A 16,407-nucleotide genomic window follows, 5' to 3' on the forward strand; every position below is an offset into this window, starting at 1 on the left:
AAACGTTTTATAAGCTTATATTTATATATACATTTATTATATTTAAAATGACATAAGATAAATAAATTTATAAAGATTTTAATTAATGGGCGTATTCTGTTTCATATATATTGTATAGTGTGAAGTAACTTTATTATATGGCTTTGTGCAGGCCTGGGCTGGGTGTCACCAACTATTCTACCACCAAATAGTAATAATTTGTTTGGCTGTTTTTCGATGTACAATGTAAAAAGTAATTTGCATTATGCCAGTGACTATGGCCGAAGGTTAATTATTTATCTTCAATTTTCACGTCTGCCTTCATGAAATTATTATTAATTAAAAAAAAAACATTAAATATTTATTTTTATTATTACCAGAATATTTTCTTTTGCTTATATTGTCGATAATCAACTTCAAATGTATAGAAATCATATCTTCCTTTCAATGACTGCCTTTTAGGTATCTGATGACACAAAGCTGGCAAACGCTTAGCTTTTTACCTAAGAGTGTTAACCTATCCAGAATGGAACTGTTAACGACCTTTTTGGCACTGGCTCAAGGCTTATTAAAAGGTTTTTTTATGTGTAGCCAACCATTATTTATTTTTGTAATAAAATAAAATTACTTTATCATTTATATTAAAATTTATTAAATCTTACCATAAAAAATAACTCTACAAAAAAATTGTAAGAAAAAGTAATATATGTTCGTAATTTCTATGTATAGAAAGAATATCCTTCATCGTCATAAGATATATAAACACGATGGTGTAATATTTTAATCAGTTTTGTTAAATAATTTATTAATCAGCATCTCCACACATCTACAATGATAATTATCAACATATTGTGACGTCATAATACACGCTTAAATAAAGCCTTACAACTATAGAGGATAAATAAAATACAACATAGACAAAAATCAAAATTATTCAAAACAAAAAATCGTTTAAGATATCACGTAATAGCCAAGGGCGGTCAACCCTCGGTCACTGTAAAGTTATTTTAAACAATTTAATGCTGCAATGGGTCACAACTGACCCTCGAGTAACATTAAATCAAGCTCAAAGGGCCGGTTGTTTTATACTTTAACCGTTTTGTAACGTTATCGGAAAATTTGATCAGATAACTCTTAAAGGGTACGTAAAGATTTTCTTTATATTTAAGAGTTATTAGTCCCTAAACTGTAGTTATTTTTCGATAGGGGAACTGGACTTTTATTCTCATTTCAATTTCTTACACTTTAAAGAACATTTTATATACATACATACTAAGTTATACCTAAATACAATTAATCACAACGTAATGAAATGAAAAAAAATTAACATGTTTTATAAAAACAGAATGGTTCTTTACTTAAAATTTAATATACTTATTTGACTAAATTAATTGATTTTTTTTAATGTCATTCATCGCATAGGTATACGATGTATATGAATTAGAAAAAAAATTGCTATCGTGTAAAATAATAAAATATCACCAAAAAGTTCTTAATACGTGAACAGTTGAAACTGAGCATTAAAATAAACAAACAAATTCCGTTAAGTTTAAGTTTCATGATACGACAACATTTCAGCAACGTCACGGACATTTTCAAATGACCTTACTCAGGTGACAATAAACTTGAGTCTCCCGGGAAGTTGGTAATCTAGCTCGATCGTAAACCAGGCCCATCAGAGGATCGCTTACTCCGCACCTTGGGTTTAGCACCCCTGCACGTAATCTTCAACTTGGTGTCCTAATGCGTATATTTGTGTTTTGATAATGAAAATTATTAAATATATTAAAACTAGAAAGGGATCGTGATTTTGATCATTTTTTATGAGTGGATAAAAAACTAATATTTAGGTTTTTTTTAAACTATATTTTTTTTATAGTCAAAGTCAAATTTTTTTTCTATATAGAAGCGTTACACTTGCTAATTGATTGTCATTAATTTACTATTGATTCGGAAATAAACAAATCTGACCTGCAAAAAAAACTCAGTGGTTTTTATATCAAATTTATCAATTTAAGTAGTTTCATAATTTATTTATTTATAATTTGAAATGGCCTGGATGCGGTCGTTTCATTCCCAAAAATGTTATAGGCCGTAAGGAAGTTTCACTGGTGGGCTTTGTGCAAGCTTGTCTGGGTAAGTACCACCCACTCATCAGATATTCTACCGCAAAACAGCAGTACTTAGTATTGTTGTGTTCCGGTTTGAAGGGTGAGTGAGCCAGTGTAATTACAGGCACGATGGACATAATACATCTTAGTTCCCGAGGTTGGCGCATTGGCGATGTAAGCGATGGTTATCATTTCTTACAATGCCAATGTCTATGGGCGTTGGTGACCACTTACTATCAGGTGGCCCATATGCTCGTCCGCCTACCTATATTATAAAATTAAATATATGTATATACCTATTTATTCATTTAAATAGTTTTTTCCAATGTTCTACTAACCAAACAAAATAAAGACGAATTTCAGTTATATATTCAATGACCGAAACAAATAAAATCTTATACAAATTTATTAAATACATATGTAAATAGTGGTCGAAATTCGACCGTTATCATTACTGAACATTTCACAGACATATATGAATTTTCTTGTTTGGAATTGATTTTCTATAATAATATACTAAGGCACTAGCTACCAAATTAAATATACTGAAATGGGTATGCAGAGTTACAGATATAAGATTATTCGTATTTTACAAGTTTTTATTTAACTTGCAATGTTTTCTTATCGTTAGTTTAAGTCCAACCACGCCCTTTTTTACAGAGTTGAATTTTTACACGTTGGTTCAGTCTGATGACAATGCATTTTTAAAGTAAGCGTGACCTGATTTAAGCCTAGAATTACCTCCTTAAGGATCTCCTTAAGGAGGTAATTTTGTATACAAACTAAGCTTGTTTTAACAAAGTCTTTACACTATAATTTTAAGTTACTGTAAGAAATAATCAAGACATTAAGAATTGTAAATCGCAATTTCCATAGCGTATTAACATTGTATTGAATAAATCTAAATACCTACTATCTAGAACTTATAAATAAAGATCGAATGAGGCAGACAGGAATCTGATTAATGACGTCATATGGAAAATATAAAACTTTGATGTCATTTTAGAAGTCACGATAAATGTTTATATTTCCATTATTTTTCTTATTAAACTTAAAAGCTAGTGAGTAGTGACGTCGTATATTGTCGGTGACACACATTCGTAATGTTAGTACTGCTGAAAAAACAAATCGCCTACCACATACCATCGGGTAGACCAAATGCCTTCTAACCATCACAAAATATTAAGACGCCTATTAAATTTGAACGTTTTAATTGGAAGAATTTCGTTTTTTCCCTCCCCCGCTGTTTTGTTTTGTTGAACGGTGAGTGAGCCAGTGTAATTACAGGACGTAGCAATTTAAGACCAACGATTAATAACGCGATGCAATGTTCATGGACAGATGTGACCACTTATCAAAAAGTTTATCTAATTATCTTCCATCCAATTACTGAAAAAATGTCTAATAACAATAAAAGAAAATTGTTTTATTATGTTACTATTTAAATAATTTGTAAATATATATTCCTATATACAATGTTGCTTGTATACTTATGAAAGTAATTACGTTTCTACGTTAAATTCCTTGCATATTGAGTTAGCGTCTGCCGGCTGGTCCTTATTAAAACAAATTCATTAGCAACTCCGCCCGTGGGTGTGGCGTAACAGCGGAACACCCACCTGCCTTAATGCGATTTTTACAAGCCGTCGTTTTATTAACTTTGAAGGAATATCCATGAAACATATTACGAATATTATATTTCTTAATATTACCTTCTCGTGTGGCTGAAATTTTATATGATTTCGTTTTTGAATGTATATCTTTGTGTTACAAATTTACTCGTTAAACACTTTTGTAATTTATGTTGCATTAAATAATTAATGTTATCCGATATTTATAGAAAAAAAAGGCCAAGACAGAAGTCGTCATAATATTTTTTTTATAAAATATCAAAGTATTATTGACAATTATTCAAGCATCTCAATACATATAAAATAAATTTAAATATTACCAACAGCTATACTCTATCTTTCTTACCTAAGGTCGTAAGTGTCTAAACTATGAACAATAACTTTTATACTATAATTTTAAATCCTACATTCGAATTTTAAATTATTTAATGTATGTTACATTATTGCCTATGTAAAATTATCCATAACATCCCAAACTTATATCATACATCTTTACAGCATCCTCGAGTTGCGGAAAGAGAAGAGTCGTGACGCAGCGCGTTCTCGACGAGGCAAAGAGAACTACGAGTTCTACGAACTGGCTAAGATGCTACCTCTACCAGCCGCCATCACCAGTCAACTGGATAAGGCGTCGATCATAAGGCTGACAATAAGCTACCTCAAATTACGTGACTTCTCCGGTCATGGTGACCCGCCGTGGAGTCGCGACACGCCGCCGTCGAGTAAAGCATTGAAAGGTTGGTATAATCATAATCAAAATCTCAAATCTTATTTTTTTTTAATATAATCTCCAACAAGGAATACACATGACAAGCTTTAAATACATTATGCGAGTTATAAGTCTATGTGCTCCCTCAGTTACAAGAAACCACAGCAGTAATAGCTACTGTAGTAAAATTAGAATTATGGATTTAAAAAAAAATTAAAATGATACGACTTAAAGAACAAAAAAAAAAACAAAAAACACATACACGCTTTGGAATTGACAATTAAGAAGATTAATTAAGTATAAAGCAAGCAACTAGCTCAATATGTTGATTACCGATTTCTACCGAAAAAGGGCTAAAATATATTATTATATATATATTCGTTTATTACTATATTTAACATGTACATATCTATACTAAGATTATAAATGCAAAAGTAACTGTCTGTGTTACGTTTTCACTGCTAAGCCATTGAACCGATTTTGATGAAATTTTATATGAAGCCAGCTTGAACCCCATGGAAGAGAAAAGCTATATTTATAAACCAAACATTTTCACTGCCCTTACACGCGTGCGAAACCGCGGTTAAAATCTAGTACTTACATAAATGTGTAGCACAATAGGTATTGATGTACAATAAAATAGTCTAACATTCTACTAAAAGACACAATATTTCGTCCCCTCAGAACTATGCAAAATGACTGAGTGGGTTTAAAATAACTTGGGAGGGTTCGCAAATCTGATTTCCCTTCGTCAAGTCATTGTCGGTGCTAACCGTGTTACGAACGGTACAGACAGTTTAACAAGATTTCAACTGTACAAGGCTCTCGTATATTTAATAGTGAGAATACATTTTTAACATGCTAATGTTATTACAATTAATAATAACTTGTTTGTATCGCCCGAAATATACTCTACTTATTTTTATATGAAAAATTATTATTATTTCACTCAATTCTCTTAAGTATAAAACTAGCTAGTTATAGCTATTTATTGACCCATTTTTATCATTATTTATTGAAGAATGACCTGAACCTGATGACTCAGTTCAATAGGTGGATTCTAATCGATACGGTTTCACCAAATGAATTTTCATAATTTGTGTTTATAATTCATCTCGATCTCTACGGTTGTCTATCTACTATTTAAAAGTTATGAAATTTTACCACATGTGTGGTACTAACACGCATTGCGCAACGTGATGAAATATCTTAGAATCTTCTACATAAGAATAAAGTGGCCCTCTGTCCAGCAGTGGGAACATACAGGCTACGAGTGTTTTATGTAATATTAATTATAAAAAAATGTGTAAGTTCATTAATAATTTAATAATGATTCCCTGTATCGCAATTTATTTCAAATAAATATTGTGTCACATGTGTGAGAAAAAAACACAGTGCATCGAATCCACTTTTCCGTGGACAAAAAAATATACGCGACTAAATCACAAACATTGACAAGCGACGCGTGCACGCAAATAAAGACGCCTTGGGGACTCTGATTCACCGCAATACTTCAAATAAATAAATTACCTATACGCTATTGGGAAAAAATACAAATGTTTGTTTTACTGTGTAAACGTGACGCACGTCGTATGCGGTTGATTGTCGAATGCGCTGTGCTTGTATTTTGGATGTCTTTGTAGGTATTCTGGTAAATCATCCTCATTTATACATTATATTATTTTTACGAAGTAAACTTAATACTTGTACATGTATAGTTTCCAGATTGATATAAAAACTATTCATGCCTACCGCATATGATATCGATATGATCGCATTGAAGATAGTTATGGGATATAAAGTATATATATGTTACTAATTTACTTTGAAACGAGCTGTAAGTGTTCATAATATAATTATGAAATGGGCGGGTTTTACTAACGTCTTTTTAAAGAGGAACTCTCGTCACGTGTGGAAGTATTCGGTTTCAATCATCACGGAGTCGGCTCCACTTCTCCGCGTCGAAATCATCGACTCCTTGAGTCGGGAGCGGTTCCTTTATTAGTCACATTTATCAGCTCCTCCATTACTACGCGAAAAAAGTACGGACCAACAACTTCCGCACTAATATTAGTACTTAGAATTAGTAAGTATGGCTTGAACTTCAATTACCTCACCTATTAGTAACTAATTCTCTAATAACATTGTAATATATATCGTATTTTATAATTCATGTGCAAAAACATTTTTTGTTGTCTATAATATTTATTTGGCTTAGAACCTTAGATAATAACAATATATAAGTTATGATTAACAATTGCTTAGCTTAGCTTGTCTAACGGGACTGTATGTTACGAATACAATACAAGAATACAAATATAAATATTATTGCTACTTATAGTAATAATCTCCCTGATTATTTTTAATATAATTAAATAGCTAAATTATACTGATATAATAAAGAGTTTTTTAGTAAGAGAGGCTCAAATTCCTAACAAGTGTACCAACAGACCGCCCCACGACAAATCCAATTTCAGTCCCTAATGCGCTTAATGCGACCGCGGAGCGAATCACTACGTATGCCACTGTCATTTTAACTCAATTTTCAAACCCGCCTATAGTCTATAGCGGTATTAAAATAAAAATATTCGACAATAAAACATGCACGTTTAGGGGTGTCAGAATTGTAGAGCAAAATGTTTTGGGGCTATGTTGTTCCAATATGCTCACGTACGCAATAAAGATGAGGGAACTTTGAGAAAGTACTTCGATTTGTAAGTAAATGTCACCTGTGAGATTTATACGATGCACATTCATATAGCACAGTCTGCGATTTTGCTGCCTCTAAACGGTATTTTTAGTTCTATTCAAAATATCACTAAAAAGAAATCATAGAACATATTATTTAATATTACGAGACGAATAAAATTTATTAAATTTGCAGTTATCGGATTTGATTCGGATGTACTTATTTTTTTATTTCATTTTGCTACCCTTTTTAGTTGCACTTTCGAGAAAAAAACAGCAATCACATTTAATCCTGTCTAAATATGCTTAAACTATAAAAGGTAAGGACGATATAAAACTAATTTATTATAATTGACAGATCTGAACCTTTGTATAATCTCCTAAGTTATTTCAACTTCTTGACCTCTACTCAAAGGTGCGATAAGAACACCTTTTTACATACTTATATAACATTTATTTTGTGTGTCTATTACTTTATTCTTTGGTATAGAATAAAGCATATTTGTATTTTATCATATTTTTCAATAAGTAGGTAATAAGTCTAGAGCATTGACTAACCCGAGAGATGGAGAGCGTAAATGAAAAAATATATCAACTGCATTGACTTAAGGACAAAGATAAAAATTGTCATCCAAATAACTGCGCTATTGACATAATATAGTCGTAGTTACTAATCCAAAATGTGACCAAAATACATCACTACATAAAAACAAACTTAAAAAAAATCTGCCAGTAATCATTCATTGAAAGTAACGATTTCATTTTTTTTAGTAAAATCCGCGTATGATTCATGAAATTATTTGAATATAGTGTAAAAAGTGTTGTTTGACTACCAACAAAAAAAATATATATATAAATTTTTGTTTAATAAAATATACTTCAAATTATTAAAATATTGATTAAAAATTATACAGAACGATTGATTAATAACTGTCAACATGTAAATTGTAAAAGGCACCGACGCTAATAAAACATCTGATTACTTAGCGGGCAATCCCCCGGTGTAACAATACGACGTGAATTGGGCCAAAATTTTTAATCTAATCAATTAACAATCAGTGCAAGCGATATACCGCTTGTTAGTGTTGCTTATTTGGCGAACGTGACTTGGTTTATTCAAATTGTTGGGGTTCGTTTGACGATTTTGTCTGGCCCGTTTAATTGGTTCACCACTGTGCCACTTGCGGCTTTGTGTGTAAAGTTTGAGGTTCACTGGGAGTCTCATATGGGTGTAACGCGGACAATTTAATGATTTAATTTTAGAATCGTTTTTTTTAAGTATACTCTCGTTAATTATGGATAAATCGACTTTTTATATATAGTAAATTTAAATTTGGGACTAACTTCTTTGTTACTTCAATTGTTAAACCAATCAACACATTTAGGAGATAAATAATGCAAATACATATCAGATACTTTCTTATTCTATTTGAATTGTTCTTAGCTTGGACACTAATCTTAGCAGTCCAAACAAATAAAGCAAGTCCTAACCTTGCATTATTTATTTGGCCTTATTTGACAAAAACACTTATAGAACAGACTATAAATAGAAATGGAGAAAAAATGTCAAATCACTTAAGATTATAAAAACGAATGAATATTTGTTTATACGTAATACTCTCCATAGAGCTGATCATAATACACGTGAATAAATAGTTCAATATTATTATGGCCCTGTGGTAAGAACGCGTGAATCTTAACCTATGATCGTGGGTTCAAACCCGGGCAAGCACCACTGAATTTTCATGTGCTTAATTTGTGATTATAATTCATCTCGTGCTTTACGGTGAAGGAAAACATCGTGAGGAAACCTGCATGTGTCTAATTTCACTGAAGTTCTGCCACATGTGAATTCTACCAACCCGCATTGGAGCAGCGTGGTGGAATAAGCTCCAAACCTTCTCCTCAAAAAGAGGAGAGGAGGCCTTTAGCCCAGCAGTGGGACATTCACAGGCTGTTACGGTAAACAAACATTAATTAAATCTTTTCAATACATCCAACACAGACTTTAGTATACATAGTATATGTAAACGGTTACATTTCACAATCAGACATGGCCACGTTCAAAGATATACGATGTAGTCACACTAATTACAACTATATATAAATTTGAAATCTAGTGTCACTATTGCAATGTCGTCTTGATCTATTAAGAAGCTAAATTAAGTTCTTAAATACATATAACAGTGGATATTTCTACCGTAAATGGCTTACTGGATCGGTCCAGTCAATACCTCGTCACATTACCAACACCATTATGGTACTTTTTTATTTTTATGTCTGTGCTGTTAGAAATATTTAACCGTAAATACATGCTATTTGAGACTCACTAGTGATAGAATTAATTATACAAAATATATAAATACGTTCGGAAATTTACAAATAAATGATCTTAGATATATTTTAATTTAAATGATAAATCTGTGCTAATATTATAAATGCGAAAGCAACTCTGTATGTCCGTTACGCTTTCATGGATAACCACTAAGCCGATTCCGATATATTTTTTTAAAACAAGCTTGAATCCCAAGAAAGGACATAGGCTACTTTTTACATCTAACATCTGTCCTCCTCCCCTAACGCAAGCGAAGCCGCTGAAGAAAATTAGTGTTATATATATTTTTATCTTAAGCAGTCTTAGTCAGTTTTATAAACGAAATATAAAAAACAAAACAAAGAATTATTATTATGTGTTTCATATAGATTTGGTAAAAAATGTATTTGAATTATCACTAATATTCATCGTTGAAATTTAAATTACCAAATCGATATTAATTATCATAATTGTCAGATGTCAGCTGTGAAGTACGCAATTAGTAGTGTGTAATTAGTGTGAAATTTTAACTCTATTGTATATCCTGATATGGGTTATGTACTATCATTTTATAATTATGTTGTTATAATTTATACAAATTTAAAATAATTGAGCCGTGATGAATTTGAAATATTCGAACCCCATTGGTTAGAACACGATAATCTTAACCGATAATTCTGAGTTTCATTTGCTTAATTTGTGTTTATAATTCATCTCGTGGGAGAATGAAACAACATCATAATGAAAGCTGCGTGTGGCGGATGATTATCTACCACTTGTATCCACCAACTCGCATTGGACCATTACCAGCAAGCTCCAAACCTTCTCCTCAAAAAGAAGGAGATAGGCTGTTACTATTACATAGCTTTATTTTATTTATTTTGGGTCACCAACATGGCTTTAGGAAAATATACGATTTGAAATAACAGTTACTTTTACATTACCAACGGACAATACTTTCAATAAGATTTCGAGATAAGTTTCATCAAAGAACAACTATTTTCAAATAACCAATGTGTGTATTCGAAATTTATCATAATAATATAAAATTGATAGGTGTACACACGAATGAGTACGGTGAAAATGGCAAGCAAGCTATCTTAGAATCTAAACACATAACTCAGCGAAACGCAATATTTCTCAATACAATAACAAGAGACAAGCAGATAAATTCGACAAATTAACTTGGTGGTAAACACATGTTTTGTTCCCCATATTGCCGTTTGGCGGCAGCACCTTTGATTTATTGCAGTAGGGTGTTGGCGTTCGTGGAAATCGGACATGTTGTATGTTAACAAGTCTTTCGATTCCTTATTTTTATTTAATGTATAGTAATATTATCTTTTACATCCCGTCTCGGTTTTAAATTTCGAATCTTCTCTTACACATTAGTTTTGTTTATTTATATAATAGAAAATTATGAAATAATTTACATCAACAATTACAAAATATCCATATTTAAGACGAATTGTAAGTAATTTTATAGCATCTTTTTTAAATATATTTTTTTTAAATAATTAATAAGACATTTATGTAATTAGATAAATAATAAACACTTAATAAAATATATAGTACCTCAAGAAAATTATAAAAAAAAAATTATGAGCCCGTTATAATTTCGGCTCCAAATACAATCTACCGTAAATCATAGTACGGCACATCTGCCAGCGAAATAGAAAAATAACAATAAATAAGGGAAAATGTGTCGCGACACGGGTTCAGACGAAATATTGGATTTTCACAATTTTTCGTTCTACCCGCTTTATTTAGTATTTTTTATAGAATCATTTTAGTTTAGTCCAAAATTATTCATCTACTCGGTTATAACTCCATTTTTATGTTTTGTTTTTTATGAGACTGAGAAACTTTTAAATTTTAATTTAGTAGACTGTAGACTTTTTTATAATTAAATAAGTATTTATCTCATTATCTTGTAAGTAGTCTTGATCACATCCTTCGAACCCTCACCTACAGTTTATACAATACATTGATCTCATTCAATAACTTAACCCTTCCTAAGCCATCTTTAATGAACTCTGTAACCCCCTACTCACCATTAATACAATACTTTTTTTCTTCAATAAAGTTGGTATCTATTAAGACATATTCATTCGGCATTTTTTTTAAGTACTAGTATAATTAAATTACTCTTACGTTATTTATAGTCTTTAATTTTCGAAAATTTTCTGCATATATAAGTACCTTATTGCTTATTTTATCGATTGTAAATAGTCGAATGACATAACGAAGTCTTCATATAATATGTATTCTATTATTTTACATATAATTTTGCATTCAGCCATGAGACATTCACAGTTTTAATATCAATACCAAACTAGCTATAGGTACTATTCGTAGTTCGCGTTTATTTTCAATCCGCAGTTGTTGGCAGACCATTTTTGCTCGTCCCTCTGTCGGTGCATCACAATCATCGCCCGGCATTCTATATTGACAGTACGTGTTCTGAATACTGCAACATTTTCCGGGATTTTGTAGCCATTTTTATTTGGTATCGATCGTCGGTCGCACAAACCCCGGCAGCCGGTCGAAGGGTTATTCGTCCGTGTAATTGGCTAGTTATAATTCATTATGCTACGGTATCGTGATTTTTAGGTATTTTTCACATATTTATGTTATGTGTTTACTCTCACACATGCCACAACTGTACTGACATAATTAAATATAAATTATTATGTACGTGCTAGGTCTGTATTATTTTTTATGGCGTATATAATATGGCTTACAAATTTGTAAGCGGTATAAATAAAATATTGAATTTAATTAATTAGCCAGACTAATTATTTTGATTTTAGAATTTATTTTTTAATTAGAATTATTGCTTATATTTATGGCTATGATAATATTCATATAACAAATTGATATCCATTAAGAAATACCAAAAGTGTAGTTTTGATAACAACATGTGATCTTAAAGTAGTTGAACCACAAAGGGTGGTAATTCTTCATTAGATGCCCGAGTTCCGGTCAAGGGCCCCGGGGGTTCGTAATCAACGGGTGTTGTATTATTTTTAAGGGAGGGAAAACTTTGTCTTGGGGTATTTCTCGGAATCGTTTTTAGTTTTATGGAGTATATTTTCGTTTAGTTATATTCACTTATATATTATATTATATGTATTGATGGCCTTTTGAATTTTTTTTTATATCAATATAATTGTGCCGTTTTTGCAAATATGATTGCAATATCAAATAAAATATTTTATTGTATAAAATATATCTAGATTTTTTTTTAATAGATTTGTAATAATGAATAGTAATTGTCTTAATAATTTGAATAAGTAATGCAAAAACCATATAACCATAAATAGTATAGCATAATATTACGTTTACATAAATGTATATATAGGAATATCAAAGTACTTTAATTAATATTTCATATACTAAATATGGTATTCACTGACTTGACTGCCTCGTTGGTCTAGTGGCTTGATATAAGGCCGCAGACCCGGAGGTCCTGGGTTTAATTTGGGAATTAAACCTAGGACCTCCTTTTTTACTGGCCCGACCTGGGGGTCGGGCCAGTAAAAAAGTTATTGGGTTTTTCTGTCAGAAAATTCTCAGTAGCAGCCCGGAGTCTAGAAGTTGGAAGTGTGTACACTCCCGTGCCTCGGAAAGCACGTAAAGCCGTTGGTCCTGCGCCGGAACTCTTTCCGGTCGTGTCGGATTACCGTCCCATCGGATTATGAGAGTTAGGGAATAGAGAGTGCACCTGTGTTTGCGCACACACTTGTGCACTATAATATCTCCTGCGTAGTTGGCTAATCTCTCTTGAGATTGGCCGCCGTGGCCGAAATCGGTCTGGAGGACATTATTATTATTATTATTATTATGGTATTCATATGGATGGTATATTAGGAAATCATAAGAAACGACCGTGTAGAAAAAAAACGCACACTAACATACAATGAAACAGAAGGTGTTTTTAGTCGGTTTATATAACTATAAAGCTCGTAATTATAATCCACCAATCTATCGTCCAAATGGGCCAGCCAGTACCCGAATTCCACCAACCCTCAGTTTATTAGGCGTTGAGTTTTATTTAATTTCGCTTTGAGAAAACACCCCCGGTCAATGTTGGCACTGCCCGCACATGTCGAAAAGGACAAATAACTCCAAATTATTACTGTTCTCACCAAACATTGGAAATGTAACACGATGAGTTTTTATTGCGGGAAAGTTTATAAGGATATATTTTTTTAATATTAATTTCTTTTTCGTCTTCTTGATATTTTGTATTATATTAATTGACATTTTAAGGCTTCGTTATATGGTAATTATTGATGAACTTAATTAAAAACTTGTCAAACGCTCGTTTTCTTACGTGAGAAATGTTCTTTACTTACTTTACTTTATTACATATATAAGTACATCGCAAAGTTTAAAAAATAAAATTAAATTATATGACAAAAATATAACCTAATGTAGCATACAACTTTAAATGTTCTTTTGATTTTGTCAAAACTACTGTTCCAAATTAAGTATTTTATAGGTTAATTTTAGTTTAATTGAAATATATTTAATACTAGTTTCCGCCCGGTTTCAATGCAATGTGTGTGCGAAATTTCACATTGTTTAGTTAAGAGGTTAAGAACTGAAAGCTCAAAAAAATCTCATTTATAATATTACTAATTATTTGGTAGGACAAATTTACAGTATCTTTTGGAAAACATTAATATATCCATACTTATTTACCTTAACCTAACATACTTGGTGAAAGGGTTACTACCTATTCATCACATATATTGCCGCTAAATAGCAATATATAGTATTGTTTTCTTCCAGTTGGAAGGTTGAGTGAGCCAGTGTAGTTACAGGCACAAGGGACATAATATCTTTGATATCAGGGTATCAATGCGCTGTTACCATCAGATGACTCATATAACAATTAAACTTCCGATGACACAAAAAGTCAACCGTATGACTAATATTTTAAAAATAGATCATTTGGACCACCAGCTTTACTTTTAAAGGACTATAATTTCTTTCATCTCTACTCAATTACACATCAGCTAGTGTAGATGTGACGTCACGGGTATATATATTTATCGATTAATATAACATTATTAGCTTATAGCTCGTAATGCGTTGAAATTACAGCCATTATGAGGTCGGAATCTGACTTAAGGGTAATACCACACCGTTTCGTACGTAATGAGAAAATTATGCCGAGTCTTAGCGGCCTTAATAAAAATTTGTTCTTGCTTGGGGTCGAACGAGTAATATAAATTGTTTTATTTATTACTTATACTATCTTTTGTCTTTGGTTTTTCTGTATCGACCATCGGTATGCTTACATACAGCTTCATACTACACAATTTTAAAATGCTGTTAAGATTTTTTATTATTTTAATTAATAACCTTATGTCCTCTAGACGACGCCATATTCAATTTAATTGGACGCCATATAGACGCTTGAGATAATTGTCAAATTATGATAGGTATTTCAAAAGTTATGAGAAAACAGACGAACATACATACATACCCACATACATATATGCCGTACAAAATCATAACCCTCCTTTTGACTTCGCAACAGTAAGGTGAAAATTGATGTCTTTGTAACCGATTTGCACACACTTAAGTACTATAATATCGCCGCCGAGCCACGAGCGCTGTGGCCAACAAGTGCGTGCGGAAATATAGGTGCACTCACTAATAATCCGATGGGATGGCAATCCGAAACGGCCGAAGAGTTCATGGGGCAGGAAATTGGCAGTGTTAATGCCTCGGAAAGCCAGTTAGGCTTTCCGAGGCATTAACACTGCCAATTTCAAAAAGCTGCTAAACTTATTGAACCGACACGAAGTTTGAACCCACGACCATGATATCTTCAGCTATAAAATAGCCACAAGACCGATGTGCCGATCCATTACATTCATCCATTATAAGACCGTCAACAGACTTAAGCATTTCAGATAAAAATAATATGTTTTTTACCTTTTAAAACTATCCGTAATAGCAAATAATAAATCGTTCAGGCATTGTAAAGCGCATAGCATAATCGTTTGACCCAATCTACCCTGAAATTTTACACTGATAAAAAAAGTTCACATGCTATATTTGGGTATATATTTATCTCGCGATGTCGCGATAGCCGGAGCGTGTGTTTTATTACGATTTAATTCAACAGAACAGAGAGAACTGCGCTTTGAAATCGCCGACTTGGTATGTAGGATGGATACGGGGCATCTGTATTGCAGGATAGTCCGGACTGATCAAAATAAGTTATACTCTAGTAAGCTTTCGCAAGCACTTTCGAATTAAGTTTGTTAAAACTGTACTGCTTTACTATTCTTATCTATTACCATTTTATCATGATCATTTTACGATTATTACTCTGACGATGATACTTCAATTATTATATATATATAGGATTCATTTTGTGTTCATAAATATGTTAGGTTACAGTAAGTTAGAATAACATTTATTTCTGTCCTATGTTTTCTTGAAATGTCAAAAAATTAAATGTTATATAAATACGACTATATTTAATATAAAAAACTATATTTAATATAAAAAAGTATTCATATACGATAATTCCAATTAAGATCCATCCGTAAAGATGCAAGTAAATATTTATTGGAAAGTATGTCGATGTCACCGCCTAACTGTGACATCAATTCCATCGCGAACAAAGAAATTTGGCAACTCCTTTCTTTGTCGCACTTCCAAAAAATGGAATTCCTTACCAGCTCACGTGTTCCCCTCCTCTTACAACCCGGGTTCCTTCAAACGAGGCGTGAAGAGGCATCTTGCGGGCCGGCAAGGCGAAAGCGGCTAGTGCAGAACGTTTTTCCCGTCTGTACTGGCCGTCGTCGCGTTTGGACTCTACTACCACTTACCATCAGGTGGAGTAGAGTCATTTGCCCTCCCGGCGAATATAACAAAAAAAAAATGTAAGTTAATTGTAGCTGTTAACATTTTGATTACTTTGTTTATTAAATTTGGTCATTATCT

General features: G+C 32.1%; 1 protein-coding gene across 3 annotated transcripts in view; it reads left to right on the plus strand.

Annotated features, from left to right (window-relative positions):
- Positions 1 to 16,407, plus strand: part of LOC126776318 (protein trachealess) — a 59,050-nt gene that overhangs the window by 14,840 nt on the left and 27,803 nt on the right. For 2 of the 3 annotated variants that reach the window (XM_050498753.1, XM_050498754.1), the window contains exon 2: positions 4,220 to 4,458. In XM_050498753.1, the coding sequence (XP_050354710.1) occupies positions 4,220 to 4,458 (239 nt within the window). Of the gene's footprint in view, positions 1 to 3,244; positions 3,354 to 4,219; positions 4,459 to 16,407 lie in introns of those variants that run through there. The other variant, XM_050498755.1, reaches the window with a different exon arrangement.

Source organism: Nymphalis io, chromosome 20 (genome assembly GCF_905147045.1).
Source record: "Nymphalis io chromosome 20, ilAglIoxx1.1, whole genome shotgun sequence".
NCBI lineage: Eukaryota > Metazoa > Arthropoda > Insecta > Lepidoptera > Nymphalidae > Nymphalis > Nymphalis io.